The 17,701-nt window shown below is 36.9% G+C and overlaps 1 protein-coding gene across 1 annotated transcript; it reads left to right on the top strand.

The window, feature by feature from the left end:
* Positions 1–1,004: 1,004 nt before the first annotated feature.
* Positions 1,005–15,976, top strand: marchf11 (membrane-associated ring finger (C3HC4) 11). Its single transcript, XM_028473320.1, has 3 exons — positions 1,005–1,876; positions 14,203–14,358; positions 15,761–15,976. Exons 1-3 carry the CDS (start codon positions 1,565–1,567, stop codon positions 15,974–15,976), a joined length of 684 nt encoding a protein of 227 aa, XP_028329121.1. The 5' UTR covers positions 1,005–1,564.
* Positions 15,977–17,701: the final 1,725 nt, after the last annotated feature.

A 17,701-nucleotide genomic window follows, 5' to 3' on the forward strand; every position in this document is an offset into this window, starting at 1 on the left:
ATCGCAAATGGGCCACAGATTATAGGCGGGAAAAGCAATTCTTATTTAGTTGGGAAACATTTTGTAGAAATAAATAAAGGAAAATTGCAGGATTTTAGAAAAAATTAGTTATTTAAACAATTTGAGATTAAAAATGGCTGCCATCATGTGATATAAACATTGAAAAACTTTGAGCACTGCAAATAATGTGATTTTTATTTTATTTTTTTAAATTGAATTTATGTTTGGGGGCCCATTTGTGTTTTGGTGGAAAAGGTGGTGAAATGGGATTTAAAAAAAACACAGAAATTGGATAAAAAATTGTAAATTAGAGAGGCCAAAAATGGATAGAAAAAGAGTGGTTAAAAAAAGGGTTCGAAATGTCAATATTGGCTTAAATGTTCAAAAATGGGGGAGGGGGGTAATGAAATTTAAAAAATAGAAGCAATTAATTTAAACTGGCAAATTGTGAATGTGGTGAAATTGGCGAAAATAAGAATGAAATATGGTGAAAAGGGGTTCAATTTGACAATAATGGGTCAACATATGTGACATTCAGAGGAAAAAGTGGTGGAAAGGATTTATGAGTGCCATAAATGTCCTGAAAGTGGAAAAAATGTGTAGAAAAGGCATTGAAATGTGATGGAGAAGAAGTGGCAGAAATGGGAGTAATGTGGCAAAAATGCTTTAAAAGGAGCAAAAATACGGCAAGAAAAAGTGATGAAAACAGGTTCAATATGGCAAGTTTGGTGTAGTTGCAGAAAAAGCGTGAAAATAAGCAAAAATGTGGTCAAATTGTTCAGAAAATATTCTTAGTTTCCTAAAGGTATATGAGGACCCCCTCCCAGTGTCTCGCGGCCCCAAATGGAGTCCCGACCCCAATGTTGAGAATACCTGCTCCAAAAGGCCGGATTTGGCCCCTGGGCCTTGAGTTTGACACATGTGACCTCATCTAAAGGCAAAAGTCAGAGGATACATCATGGATCATATCTAGAACTCCAGGATGTGTAGAGAGCTGTGGGTTGCCAGGTCTGAGGTCATAAAAACGATGCCCCTGTGCGTGTGAACTACAGTGGTGCTGAACTAGCGCCTGCACATGGACTGGACAGTTCTGTCCTCCATCATTTTAATGTTGGTAATGATGTGATAGATGATATGTTCCCGGAGCAGAGCTAGAGCTTCTTTTTCTGCTTCCTGAGAGCAGGCTGAGCTCAGCGGGGGGAGCCCCTGGTACTCCTGCTGATCAGGAGATGCTTATCGGGCTGCTCGGTGGGAGCTGAGCAGGAGGAGTGGGGGAAGAGGAAGAGGAAGAGGAAGAAGAGGAGAGGGCATCTCTGCACCCTGGGACTGCTGCTCGGAGATGCACCGAGGCTGCTCGGAAAGACTCCCGGGGTCTCTGGAGCTCATGAGGCGGATCCCGCTAACCGACGGCCCGCAGCAGCAGCGGTGGTGGAGGCTTCTTCTTCCGACACGTAGCGACATCATCTGGGATCATAGAGCCATGATCACACCCTTCATCCATCCGAGCGGTGCCGTCACCGTGTAGAGCATCTATGCAGCTTTTACTTCGACGCTTGGTTTTATTATGAGCACAGAGGAAGGAGAGGCGAGGGCAGGCACCGTCACCGCCACCGTCCCCCAGCACCAGGAGGAAGGAGACGGGCACGGAGCCCAAGGACGACCGAGCCCGGTCCGAGAGGACGTGTCGGAGGCTGGGCAGCAGCAGGAGGACCCGGAGAAATACACCGGGGAGGACAACGACGGGGGCCCGTGTTCCAGTGAGGATGGAGCGGTCGGGGGGACATTGGGTAAAGTGCAGGGGATGCATTCAAACAGCAGCAGTGAGAACTGTATCCCTACTCCCAGCTGTAGGATCTGCTTCCAGGGAGCCGAACAGGTACATGTGTTCACCCCCTCACACAGGTGTGGGGGTCCGAATGTAAAAGCTCACTGTTTCATAGCAGACGTATTTTACACATTTAACAATTTTTTCTTTCATTCGAGACAAATGCATTTAAAACAGCATGTTCAATATCATTGTTAAAAATGTGTAAACATGAAAAATAAATCTAAATGTAAATCTTAATGTAAAATGTAAATGTTAAATATAAATGTAAATCTAAATGTTAAATCGTCACCAAGCCTGGGTTCTGACCTGCCCACTTTGCATTTCCCATTTCTAATTTCTACACATGGCGACCGATTTAACATTTAGATATACATTTAACATTTAGATTTAACATTTAGATCTAACATTTACCTTTTGATTTAATGTTTACATTTTAGATTTATTTTTCATGTGTACACATTTTTAACAATGATATAGAACAGTGTTTCTCAAATGGGGGTACGTGTACCCTTATTGGTACGTGAGGGCACTACATGGGTTACTTCAGTCAGTTTTGGTCCCACCCAGGCGTGAGATGACTGGAAATGATAAAAACTGTAGAAATAAATCTATTCAGGAGCCACTAAATCAGTTTTTTTTTCAACCTGGGGGGTTGCATGATATTTCAGAAATATTTAAGTCGATTTTTAAATTCTTAATTTTTTTAACTTTTTTTTTTTTTTGGAAAATAACACAATCTTAAAGAACTATATTTTACTTTCACTTTGTGAAATATAAATCTCAAACTATAATGCAGTTAAAAAAATTAATATGGAATAAATCTGAGCTCAAACATGATCAAAAACTAATTCTAGAAAAAGAAAATGTCTTTTGGGTCGACAGAAATTCTTGATATTGAAATGGGGTCACGATCCATAAAAGGTCGGGAACCACTGCAGTAAATACTGTTTATTTCCACTTATTTATAAAATGGGATTCTTGAAAATGTGTGTCATCACTTCTTCATGCCATCATTATGCTCTATAGTTGTTTTTAAATAGTTTTCCAAGTATAATGTTGTAGTTGGACAAAGGGGGTACATGGATTCAGAAATAAGAGAAAGGGGGTACTTGAGCCAAAACAGTTGGTCTAGAACATCCTGTTTTATATGAATTTCTGTCTCAAATGAAAGAAAAATGAACTAAATGTGAGGAAAGTGAGCTAAATGTTCAAAATATGTTGGCTATGAAAAAAGTTTTTACATTCGGCCCCCCATATACAGCACCATGTTACATTACATTATCTTATTTAAAGATGAACTCAGTCTGATGGAGAGGAAACAGCATGAACCATCACACCTTAATCTAATCACCACTGAATAAACAGGTGAACCTACTGAGTGGGAGGGTCCTGGACTGTGAGCCAATCAGAACAGGTTTCTAAGGACCATGTAGGCACAGTGTGACCAAGTAAATTACATGAAATTTCCAGTCAATGTTAGAAATCCACATGTCAATGTTTTTCAATCTTGGGGTCACCTAAAGTTTAAATGGGGTCACCTGAAGTGTGAAGAAAAAAATGACTAATTATTATTCTTTTTCAAATTGAAACAACATATAATCTTAAATAACTGTATTCTGTACTTTCACTTTCTCAAATATAAATTGGTAATGCTTTACATGGTTTTTTTTACATAAGGCTGACATCACGCTGTCATTATTATGTCACGACACCTGTCATTAGCATGAATAAGGTGCCATGAAGGCTGTCATTAATGTACATCACGATATATCGCGATATCAATAATTACAAATTTCAACTTTCCAAGAACAAGATGGTTTGTAATACAATTTTTTATATATATAATTTAAATTTGCAAGAACAAGTAAATGGTAACGAACTGTAATTCAAGCACCAATATAAAAAACTTACATTTGGTATGTTTAACTAACTGTTGAATTACATTTTTCAAAAAAGTTTAGCTTTTGCTTCTACAACAGATTCTGATTCTGTTAAAGGTGCAGTCTGCAACTCTCAGATCCCTCTCTCCCCCTTCCTCCCCGCTGCTCTCTTGCCCTGCTTCCAAACTTTCCAAAGTCCCTCCCTCAGAGGAGCTAACAAGCTAACGTTAGTCCGACAGCAACATCGCATTAATATAACATGCTCCGTTAAAAGCATATTACTGCAGCGCTTCTCTCTCTCTATGTGCACACACCAGATTCTAGCAGCAGCAACAACACAGTGTCACTTACAGCACCCAAACGGAGGCTGCTGCGCACACACACAAACAACACATGAACACTACAGAGTTCTAGTGTAACAATTACAAATCAAACATAATGTAAATCAAGCAGCAGTAATTAACTTTCAAGCAGAAAAGTCACCAATTCCATCTTCTACTCCTCCAGACCATACACTGTAAAAAAGATGGTGCTCCAGCCCAGGAAAGGGGCAGGGCCTGTGAGCAACAGCTGTCAGACAGTCCATCAAACACAATCCTGGCTCCGATTGGTTCTTTTTGCTCGGTCGCTGTGCATTCTGGCAATCTGCCAAAGGCAGCAGGAGCAGCAGGGGGCGGGACTCAATGAGTCTGTTTTTTTCACAGAAACTACTAGTTTCATTTAAAGCTGTCCTTACTGTACATAGTGACAGCTTTAGCAAAAATGACAAGTCACTTTTATAAGAGTTGCAGACTGCACCTTTAAGTTCTTTTTTTTAAATTTTAATTTTTTAAGTAACCACATACATCTATAAAAGTGCTCAGTATGTTTTATGAAAATAACGTGCAATTAACTTCCAGCTAAAATGCATTGAGGAGTGAGGTAGTTTACCAAGGTCCGATGTGGTTCACTGACACATAGTGACTGGGCGTTTACGTGCTATGCATATGTTAACGCAATTAAGGCAAGGCAAAACAAATGTATTTGTATAGCGCATTTCATACACAAGGCAACTCAATGTGCTTTACATGATCAAAAAGTGCAATAGAAAACATTCAACAACTTAAAATCAATAAGAACATTTAAAATCATCAGTAAAATCTATTAAAATCATCAACAAACACATGACATCAACAACATGACCAAATCTCTCTCTCAATCATACGCAGTAGAGAAAAAAAGTGCCTTTGACTTTGATTTAAAAATGTTCACATGTGATGCTGACTTCAGCTCTGCTGGCAGTTTGTTCCACTTCTCTGCAGCATAACAACTAAAAGCAGCATCACCATGTTTGCTGTGAGCTCTGGGCTCCACTATCTGACCTGTGTCCATAGATCTGAGAGACCTGCTGGGTTCATACCTGACTAACATCTCACTGATGTATTCTGGACCAAACCCAGTCACACATTTATACACCAGCAGCAGAACTTTAAAGTTTATTCTGAGGCTGACTGGGAGCCAGTGTAAAGACTTTAAAAATTGGAGTAATGTGTAATTAATTATTTTTGATTAAATGTTTTTTTTCCTTATAAAACATGATTTAAAAAATTGATTTGGAAATTTCTTGGATCGATACAATAATCCCTCGGTGAAATACTGCAATATATTGCTGAATCAATTTTTTTCTTACACTCTTGATAAATAACATTTTAAAAAGTATATAGTATATCAGAGATTTTAAATGCAGGTCGATATAATCCGATACTCGTTTCTCCCCTCCAAACAAAACAAAAAAGTGCATTGATTATTAAAAAATGCCTGTGTTAAAAATGCTGTTACTTTACTTTGTTCACAGGCAGATAAAAGATAGATCTGTTAATGACAAAGTTTTATAACTAAATTTATAAGCAAAAAAGCCATTAAGGCAATGATTTGTTTTGAAATGGAAAAACATCTCTACCAATCTATTCACAGATTTTTAAAATAGTCATTATTTTTATGCAGAATAGGCTTTTCAGGTGACGGATATGAAAACATCTCTGGAAATCTTTGGATTACATGTAATGCACCAGATAAATGTGCTTTTCTTTCTCTGAGACTTGTTATGTTTTGGTTAGATTAGCCCTTAGTACAGGCTGAGCAGGGTCAAAGGTTAAAGGGATCAATTAATCAGGTCAAATCCTCTTTCGGGGCCAATGGAATAAAAAAGGAAACGATAGTTAGTTAATGGACTGATAATTATCAAGTATCCTAAATTAACGCTGAATGTAATCTTAACTCATTTCTCCACTGCCCGTGTTAAGGTTAAGATGGCTTAGTAGAGCTCTCGGACCCCCTCAGGAGCCTTTGAGTGACCACAAGAAATAAGAATTATAGATATTAATAGACATTAACTATTGTCACAAAGGCATAATAAATAAATACAGCTCCATGTGCGTGTTTAAAGCTTGTAAATCACCCAAAAAAATCTCCTTTACGTACTGCAATCAAGTCTAAAAATCTGATTTAAAGTCTTGATTTTGCTTTGTTAGTCACAAATAAATTAATTAATTAATAAAAGACATTAAAGACCGTGTAATGCAAATTCTGACATTAAATAGGTCACAATTGTATTCCTTAAAACATGTACAAAGCCATTCAATCATTTAGAATGTAATTATGGAGCTTGGCTTCACAAACTGTTTCAAATTTCTGTGTTCAGGATTTAATGGTCGTGTTACGTAACGGCGCCCTCATTAGCATAAAACCCGACCCTGCTGCTGAAGCACACCAAACTTCCGCGGCCTCCAGGGGGCGCTATTCGGCCCCTGGCTGAAAACAAACCACATATTCAGACTCGGGAATAAAACGAGTCCGCTGGTGCCACATTTGCCATGAAATGAGCACTTTTATACACCACAATTTAGTTTTTCGCCTCTAGCGGTCGCAGATTTGACTCCACCCATGAGGGAGGCACATATTCGTTTGGCCTGATCCGAGCACTTTTGGAATAACTATCGACGCTGGAGCCGCTTTCACACTGCTCTCTCCCATAGACACAGTAAGGAGGCGGCGCCCTTCCTGCGCGTGGGCGTGGTTCCAGTGCCTCTAACTGACACGGCCCCGGCGTTTCAGAGCAGAGAGAAGTGCTTGTTTTTCTACGATTTTGAGACCTAATTTCATATACTTAGCATTTTTTTTCCTATTCCAAATTTGGCTCAGTGGTCAATGATACATGTTTCTGTGGTGTGATGAACTTATAACACAAATGTGTTTCTGCTTTACACGGACTTTAAACTGAATGAGTTTGTCCAGTCATCTCTGAAATCTAACACCCTGCCAGTCTGTGTGGCTGATGAGGGACGAGTCATGCAGCTGGAGGAAGGAGATAGAGCCGAGTCAGGGCTGTAAATGCATAAGTGAATATCCTGTCTTCTCCATGTGGGCTACAGCCTATTAGAAGAGCTAATCTAATAACTCTGCCTCCGGGTTGGGGACCATATCTGATTTTGATACAAGTCCGTAGGCCTGACAAGTTTACCAGTCATCAAGAAGAGGACTGGGAAGCATAAAGTGACACATTGAAAGACTCTTTAATTAATCAAAGCCGTAAATCAGCTTGACATTTGGGCGTGAACTGTTTTATGAGACCAAGGCTGTGTTTGAAATGGCATACTACTAACATACTACTCATACTAAGTCTGACGTACGCAAGAAATATAACAGTGCTTGATTTGTAAATCATCAGGTCCCTGAACACCAGCTACGTGTTGTTCCAGCAGTAAGAGAATCACGGAATAAAAAAAATTCAAGTGCCTTTTGCCAATTAAAAGGGCCAATAATATCATGTGAACACAACCAACCAATGAACCTAAATGTTTAATAAAAGAATGATGAATCAGCCTTACCGAAGCACAGACAGTCGCCCTTTACGGAGCGTATTCGTCTCTCACTCTGACTGACATCCAGGGCTTTAAATTCACTTTTTAAATCAGCAGCCAACATGGCTAGTAGATTCTTAAAGTTATCAGCCGACCACATTTTCCACCAGCCAAATGTTTTTTCAGCAAAAATAAGCTACATTATGAGCCACAGAATAGATTTAAGCAGCCGTGTTTCTTTGAGTAGTTTTTATTTTAGTTGATTGCAGAAATCAATTAAAATGGTAAAAATATAAACATTTAATTTAAAAACAATGTTGTAACAATGCCTTAAAGGTACAATATGAATCTTTTATAAAGTATATTCTCATAACTTAATCAACAAACTTAACTCAGATGAAAATTGGATCCCTGGAACACTGTTTGAAGTGAGAAAAAATAGAAGTAATCAGTACTAAGAATGACATGTACTGTAGAGGAAACATGTTTTACTAACATGCATGCTTAATGTGAACAAATCCCACTCCCCACAAACTGTATAGTGCACATTTTAAAGGTCAACAAATGATAGAATACCAGCCACTCATGACCTGACATCCATTTAGTAATAAAACTCCTCAATTTCTTCTTTTGTTCAGATCCACTTTCATCTTTATTTTCCCGCTGTGTCCCTTTTTTACAGTTCAGGTTTTTCAACACCCGATTAAGATCTCCACGTTGTTTTTTTTTTTCCCCGGCACAACTTCATTTAGATCCTATTGTTGGTTTTGCGCCGTTCTGTTTGTCTTTGCCAATAACCACAAACACGCTAACATAAGCCAATTGTTGAATGACAATGTGTTAATTTAAAGCCCTGGTGACAGCTGTCAAATCTATCACGTTTCAGCACCAAGGACAGCGCAAAACCATCGCTAATGTAGCCATACATTACACCCACAAGGCCATAACTCCTCTAATGAATCAGCAGCACAGCAGAAAATGAAAATATAACATGTGCTTACCTGTTATTTGTCCAAAAGAGAAGGAGAACTTTGCCTTGGCTTTCATAAGCCAAGAGTATTAGCTAATCTTAGCTTTGAACTGAGCCTTAGTCTCAATGTTCATATCATAACTTTCACCATCGTCTCCTTCTCTTCCCTCTGTCCATGAGTCCTCCTCATGTTCCCTGGATAGTTCTCCTCCTGTGTCCTGCCTGTTGGAGGCAGGATCTCCTGCATTAGCATCTTAGCTCCAGATGCTGTTACTAGCTACGCTAACTGCTGCTGTGCTGCTGCTGCTCTGCGATTTCCACAGAAAAAAAACCTCAGACTTCTTTACCGAAGGCTTAGCATCACTTATTTAAATTCATCTGCTTTCTTTTGGCCATTTTCTACCGTCTTCCAAGCTGACAAGACACCATTTTTGCGAAAAATTAGCTTTTAGATGTAGCGTGGGCGTGTTTTTACATTCAGTTTTGTTTGTACAATGACATTTCCAGTGATTTCAACTCAATAAAAGACTCAGCTGTCCAAATATAATACTTCAAAATGAAAAAAAGCAGATGTATGGAAGCCCGTTTCTGCCACTAAAAAAAAAAAAAAATCACCACGGAAAGTCATAATTATGAGATAGAAAGTCATAATTATGAGATAGAAAGTCATGATTATGAGTTAGTAAAGTCATAAATATGAGATACTTTAACACATTTACAGCAGCTTGTCCATGTGGAGATGCTGATAAGACTATGGAGGACTACTTTCAACAGGGTTTTACAAATGATGAAATACAATTGTTTGCTTGCAAATTCACATGGAATTGTGCTGAGTAAGCGCACCTTTGAAAGGATACTAAGCAAAAAGAGGCTCTGGCGTCGAAAGGATAAAACTGATGTGGCTGAAGGAGCGTGGTTTATTGAACAAATGGAGACTTCTGGTCAGTGCCATGGGTACAGATGGATGCACCAAAAATGTTGGCTAAACGGAATTGTCATTGACAGAGAAACTGTTCGAATATTGCTACAATTATTGGACAGCGAAGGTGTAGACCTACATGCAAGGAACAGGCTGTAGGTTAGTTTTACCCTACAATTACTATTTGTAAGTCATTACTAATTATGGCTTAGAAAAGTCATAATTATGACTTTCTTTCTCATAATTATGACTTTCTAACTCATAATTATGACTTTCTCATAATTATGACTTTACAAGACTCAAGAACAGTTTCTTTCCGAAAGGCATAACCACTCTGAACTCTCATATGCACAAAATTACATATACACTGTTATGTAGTATTATCTGACTGGTGCAATATACTGGGCAATGTGCAATAGTTTCTATGCAATAGGCTGGCACAGTATTATGTTAATACTGATATGAGTGTATGTGAACTTTTTTTTTTTTTTTTTTTTTTTTAAATCTATTATATCGTATATACATTGTTTATTTTTATGATTGTATTTTTTATGGGGAGCTCTATCTCATTACATGTTATGTAATGATAATAAAAGGCTATTCTATTCTATTCTATTCTACTAACTTTCTTTCTCATATTTATGACTTTCTAACTCATAATTATGACTTTACTAACTTTCTTTCTCATATTTATGACTTTCCTTGGTTATTTGTATTTTTTTTTTCCAGTGGCGGAAACATTCATCCATACAAATTAGATGCTGGGAAAAGAAAGAGGTGCTGGATCCAATCAAATAAGTGCCGGTTAAAATCTGCTGGAGCAAGATTCAGCCTAGATTAAGCTCTGACGTACAGTATACTACAGTATATAGGGACATTTTTAAGTGTGCACACTAGTCATACTCAACTGCCCCATGATGCATTGCGAACGGAATGTAAAATGCTCCTGGGCACATGAATCATTGTGTAAGTTACCAAATAATTCAGTTGTACATATCTCAGTCCCTCCAAATACATCAATTCAATGAAACTTCACAATATTTGCAAGTATCACAGTTTCCCCATGCTTATATCATTATTAAACACAAATACGGGAGGTTAAAGAACTCTCAATTTTCTCAAAATCTTGCAATTTCATCAAATTAAATAAAAAGTTGGTCACAAAAACAAGGAAATTTAAGTAAAGATCCTGCAGGGATTTAAATCAGTCACTTATTGCTTGGATATTGCTGGTACTTTACATACTATATGTATTATTTATATGTGGAGGTGCAAACTAGAGCACAATAATGTTAAAATGACTTGTTTTCTCCACCTATACCACGATATTTGGCCCCTGAACTAAAATAAGTTTGACACCCCTGCAGTAGAGACTGCTTTGTCAAAAAGAATTCCACAAATCATTGTTTGTGTTTAGTTATTGTCATCACAAATACATTTACTATAACCTACTTGGGTTTGTGGGTCCAGCGTTTGTGGCACTAAAGTAAGTGAATTCTTTTTTTACCAAACGTCCCTTCTGAGATCTCAGAGTCGTATTAATGTTGTCCTTGATGTTGGTTTTACTTTAGTGCATAGCCAACCAGCATCAGTTCATTCAAGAAAAAGCCTCAGAGGTCCTCTTAAACCCACAAGGTTAATATGACATGATGAAAAATGAGCTCCCTGACCACTGACCTTAATATACTATTAATATGCCACTCAAATCCCAGCCGGCAGGTCAGAGCTACAGTAATGGCTGCTTGAAGAATAAAAAAAAAAAAAAAAAAAAAAAAAGAAACTCTAAAGGCAACTACAGCTACGGCTGTAATGATTAATTTCACTCAACATCCTGCCATTAATATCCTGAAGGGTTGTAGTTTTGAAGAAATGAAGAAATGTTTATTGATCTGAAGGCTGAACGTATAGGGCTCGCTGCTGAGTGGGTTGTGTATTTTATTTGATGTAAGACGTACTGGGAGAAAGTGAGTCTTGTTAAAATGAATTTACAAACTTTATAATTGGAAGCAATGTCAAATTGAAAGCATATTTTAAAATTTTCTTTAAATCTTTAATAGGTTTTTCATTTTTTCATAATACTGTTATTTAGGAAATACTGGAGCTAATATAAAGGACGGGTGTGGAACAAGTGAAGCAGCGATACCACTTTCCCCCAAACCGATACGATATCGATGCATATATTTGCGTACTTGCCGATCCAGCGTATCAATACCGATACTTTTACCACACAAATATAAAAGTATTAGGCAAAATGCAATGAATAGATTGTATTTCATTCTCTGCTTGTTACGACACATATTGTTACAGATTAGGGCTGGGCGATTTTGCCTTTAAAAAAAAAAAATCTCTTGAGTTTTGATTCGATTTTCAATTTTTTTTTTCAATGCACTTAAAAATGACTGCAGACATCAGATACAGTATATTGTCAAAAGTGCAACTTTATTGCTGTGATTGTCCTCAAGAGTTAAAATGCATAGAACAAGCCCAAAATAAAACGTAATTCAACTATTTCAAGCTTTAACCAGGTTTAAGCAAAACTGCAACAGCAACTTCACAGTAGCTTAAATTTTCTGATTAAGAAATAATATAATTATATTTTCTATAACATTACGATAAAAAAATTAAATTAAACTCTTCCCTTAGCATCTCAGCATAGTTTGAATAAAACATGAAACACGCCTGTGGCACACATATATGTATAGCCTACTCAAAGGGTAGACACATGTAAACAAAGAGGGGCTGGCTCACATCGTGCTACGAAATGCAAAAAAGTCCAAAAAAACTGGTGGGGGAAATTATTATTATTATTTTTTTATTTATTAATTTTTTCAAACTCGAATTTGCAAAATAAAAATCATTTTTATCTACAAATTTGATAAATCGATTAAATCGATTTTTTGCCCAGCCCTATTACAGCTGTTAGAATAGAAAATTATTTAAGAATTTTAAAAAATTCAAGTAAAAAAAGGACAATTTTCTGTAAAAACTGTTCCCCCTGGCCCCAAATATAAAAAATGACGACAGAATTGACAGGTTCTCGGTATCAGTACGAGTAGAGTACGGGTATCATAAACGCAGTATCGCTATCGATGCGTCCCTAGTTTTTACTAGTTTTTACGCAACATCTTTCAGAATGAATTCCAGCAGGTTCATTTTTTCAAAATAATATGTTATGGTTTCATTTCTTCATGTAACTTTTTTTCCCCCAGGAAATTTACTTTGAAATTCACTTTGATCTCCTGATATGTTTCGAGTGCCAACTGTCAGTCTTCCTCAGAGGCGTCTACTGATTGTTATCCGAAAGCACCAAAGCATCTACTGGATTGAAAGCATTTTTTTTCATTTTTTTTTTTCAAGTTTTCTTTAAATATTAAATACATTTCTGCCTTTTAACCTAATACTGCTATTGAGGAAATACTGGAGCTAATATTAGGGACAGGTGTGGAACAAACCGGACACATTTGATATAAACCAGAAAACATTTTATCGACAATTTTTGTGCGCATTTCTAGCTCAAATTTAAACTAGGGTGGATACAGATACAATACAATAACACTTTTTTTTCTTTCCCCAAACCGATATGAATTTGCATACGTGCCAATCACGACTAACGATACCGATACTTCTACCACACACAAATAAAAATATTAGACAAAATGAAATAAATTGGAAGATTACATTATGTTATCTGCTTGTTACAGGTATTAGAGTGAAAAACATATTTTAAAAATAACAGAGAAATTAACATTTCAAGTAAAAAAAAAAACAATTTTCGTGAGAAAATAGGTTCCCCTGGTGGCCAATCAAGGAAACTACAACAGAATTGACAGGCGACTCCATTCAAATCAATGGGTATCGGTTGTCTTTATCAGTAAACTTGAGCTAATACAACTATATAAGCACAGAATTAATTTTTTCATTTATTTATTAAAGCACACATTAAAGAAAAAACAACATTAACGGTGCAAGGAGTGAACAAAGCCCAAAGGACTTGTATAAGAGTTCCATCCCTTTCAATAAACACAAACAAGTTCAAATAAGAGCTAACAAATAAACACGTGTAAAATCAGAAGACAAAATGCATAAACTTTGACATATGAGGAAAAATAATATATAAACAAAGTACACAAAAATTTAGATCATAAGACAATGAAAATATTGAACAAAATATTCATTGAAAATAAAAATTTAAAACATATATACATAAACCTGTATACACATGCCAATATAAACATACATATTACACGCTGATTGTAATTAGTTATAATGTAGGATGACTTATAAATGGATACGTTGATGTTTTTTTAACTGCCTTTTAAAGACTGAGTAGGAGGATATGGATCTTATTGTGGGAGGAAAACTAATCCAAAGCTGAGAGCTTCTATAGAACATGTTAAAGTGATGATGTGATGTATGGGCAATGGGTAGATATAGAGAATAATTATTGTCATTACTGTCTTGTACGTTATGATTGTATATTTGAAATAGAAGTCAAAAACCTTTTTGAAACGTATCAGCCTGATACCACTACCAGTATTGCCATGGATGTATCCCTAGTTTTTACTGGTTTTTACACAACATTTCAGAATTATCCAAACATTAATGTGTCTGTGTGAAATGGAAGTGGACAGTTGGGGTCCTGAACAATTATGAAAACATCTCCTGCACATTTGGGGCTTTACTATATATAAAAAAAAGACGTTGACTCCACATTCCAGTCACGTTTGTGTATAAATGTTGACATGTGTGCACTTTGTGACCTTCAGGGTGACCTGTTGAACCCATGCCGATGCGACGGCTCTGTGCGTTACACCCACCAGCACTGCCTGCTGAAGTGGATCAGTGAACGCGGCTGTTGGACCTGTGAGCTCTGCTGCTATCGCTTCCAAGTCATCGCCATCAACATGAAACGGCCATGGCAGGTAAGTGTTACATTAATTATTGCCTATGGTTACCCAGCACCCTCTGTAGCTTCTTTATTTACTTCATGTTACATTGTGATGGCAGTGAGTAACCACCCAAACCTGCTCAGATAAGTATTAGTAATAATGCTCAGTCATGGGGGGTGGCCTGGGACTCCTTGGCCCCCGCTCTTTCTGCTGGCCTGGCTGCATCTTTGGGTCCGGGGTGGTGCCTGGATTCGCAGACGTGGCTCTTACACAAATTTTGGTCATGGACACATTGGCATGTCTTGCGCTGTGGGATAAAACTCGTACTGGGCTTAGCTTTAGACACGTTGATCCCAAATACCAGTTTTAGTACACCTAAACCACTCACTCCTTCCCTCTAGTCACATCCACCACCATTATACTTGAGTTCCACACTTATCACCACACTGGCTGAATGGATTTCACAACACAATAACATCACATCTCACGCTCACTGTAAAGCAGTCACCTCTTCCCCACCCTTTCCATTTCCTACCCGGACTCCCTCTTCCCTGTTCCCTTCTCCCTCACCCAGGTGTAACACTGCCCTCTCTTTTTATATTCTCCCTATAATAAAATGTTTCTTACCTGTCTTTAGGGAGGGCTGGGGATGGTCTAAATTATGCAATAAAATAAATGTATTTATTATAACAAAGCATGCATTGCTGTCTATAAAAGATTGCACTTCTCTTAGTGTTGACCTTCGACAGCATGTGCAAACAAAAAAATAAAAAAACAATCTCCTACTCCTATGATTGGATAGGTGATCGTTTTTTTTTTAAACTCACTGAATGGTCGATAAAGCCGGATCGTGTAAATCTTAATATAAATGCATAATGCATGTGACTGCATGACACATAACTCACAATACAAGAAAAACAAGTTTCATGTGTTTTTTCAGTTATTTTGTGGGTTTTTGTGTGTTTGTGTTGTCATTTTGCTTATTTTTTCCTCATTTTGTGTATTATTCTGACCTTTTGTATATTTATGATTCTGATCTTTTGAATATTTTTGTTGTCATTTTGTGTAATTTTGAGTGTTTTTCAGTTTTTCTGACATCTCCCATGCTTTTATTGTGTTATTGTATTCTGCTGTTGATTTTTTAAAATGTATTCATGTATTTTTATTGGCAAATTGACTTTTGAGATTAATTCAATAAAACATACAAAAAATATCAAATAAGTTGGCCAATGAATAGTAACTTTTAGTTCCTGCATTTGTTTTATAGCTACTGGTAGTTAAATGAACCTCATTGTAAAGGTATAGAGTTGAGTTTCTCCTTCTGAACAGTTAGACTTTTATTTTGTTTGCTAAAAAGTACAACATGACATTGTTAGAGATGTTCTCTGTGGTTTGAGTCATATCTGCAGGGGTATATGTTGTGTGTCTTGTGTAGTGGCAGTCCATCACCATCACCCTGGTGGAGAAGGTGCAGATCATAGCTGTGTTCCTGGGTTCTCTGTTCCTGGTGGCCAGCATCTCATGGCTGCTGTGGTCAGCTCTCAGTCCTCAGGCCGTGTGGCAGCGTAGAGACGTCCTCTTCCAGATCTGCTACGGCATGTACGGATTCATGGACCTGGTTTGTGTAGGTGAGAGTGACACTGCAACCTAACTATAGTGATCCTAAACAGGACAAGTGGGCATCCAATGGAGGTGGAAAAAAGAAACATTTTTACGTATTATCACATTTTTGTTTTCATTTGTTGACGATATTAAAAATCTAAATTTTTCCCCAGAAGGGTTTTTAAATTTTTTTTAAAGTTTATTTATTCATTTTTTTTTTTTACCAGGTCTGAATGTCGTCATTTGTTCATAAAACTTTCATGTGCAGTCAAAAAGCACATGTGTAAAACTTAAGGCCCAGGGGCCAAATTTGGTTCATGTCATTCAGTGATTCTCAACTGGTGGGTCGGAACTCAAAAGTGGGTCACGGACCTGTACTGGGTGGGTCACGGACAGCTGGTCAAAATTAAATACATACTTAATGTAATTTGAAAGAAACTTGTCTTTTGACAGACATACTGTGAGATGCATGTTGCACAGGAAAATATATAGATTTATGTTTTTAAAAAGATTATATACGTGTGTGTTTTCAACAGCTATTTTTGAAAAACTGAATTTGTTTGGTTGTTTGGTCACGATTTAATGACCGTGGTAAAATGTGGGTCCCAGGGTGAGACCAGTTGAGAACCTCTGCTTAAGCATCTGATTCAGACCACAGGTGAAAGAAAAAAATGACAGATAAAATATGAATTGATGTGTAAATGATCAAATAGTTCATTTGTAGATATCTTAGTCCCTCTAATGACACAAATTCAATGAAATTCCATAATATAATGCTTATATCACATGATGGTGGTTATTTTTCATCTTAAATTGTTGAACAAACTCAAATTTTTTTCAGAATCTTACAATTTACTTTAAATTATTCCCCAAAATTTACCCAGATCCAATTTTAAAAATCGACTCAAAATCAAGGAAATTTAAAGAAAAATCTGTAATTTATTGCTTGAATATTGCATTTTCCTCACATACTTTCTATATCAATTGTACGTGTAAGTGTAAACTAATGTACATTATGTTAAAATTGCTGGTTTTCCCGTGTGAAATCTGTGGCCCACATGTTATTAAACTGGTCTGTATTTGGCCCCTGAACTAAAATGAGTTTGACACCCCTGGTCTAAAGTAAGGAAAATAAAATTGCGATAATCGTTTCCATGGAATCGGAATACGTAACACATCAGAATCAAAATATAAACTGAATCGGCAACCAAGTATTCTGATTAAATTTATAATTCCAGCAAGTTCATTTTAAAAATTATATGTTACGGTTTCATTTATTCTGACAACTCTTTTCAGGAAATTTACTGTGAAATTTAGTTTGATCTCCTGAAATGTTTCGACTGCCAACTGTCAGTCTTCCTCAGAGGCGTCTGCTGAGTGCTTTGATGTGTCCTTATGAGTTCTGTTTTTAGGTGTGGCCGACTTTATAATTCTGTCAGGAAGACTGACAGTTGTCAGGAGATCAAAGTACATTTTAAAGTGGATTTTCTGGAAAATTGTGTCTGAATAAATGAAACCTTAACATATTGTGATGAAATGAAATGCTTCAGGTGTTTATGTTTATCAAACTGTTTATTCACTTCCAGCTAAAATGCATTGAGGAGTGAGGTAGTTCTTTAGCTAAAAAAATCGATTTGGACATTTTTTGGAGTGATATGATAATTGCTCAGTGAAATATCGCGATATATTGCTGAATCGATTTTTTCTTACACCCTTAATTAATATAATTCTAAAAACTATATATTATATCAAAGATTTTAAATGCGATACTCAT

The sequence above is a fragment of the Gouania willdenowi genome, chromosome 17 (assembly GCF_900634775.1).
Source record: "Gouania willdenowi chromosome 17, fGouWil2.1, whole genome shotgun sequence".
NCBI classification, from domain to species: Eukaryota; Metazoa; Chordata; class Actinopteri; order Blenniiformes; family Gobiesocidae; genus Gouania; species Gouania willdenowi.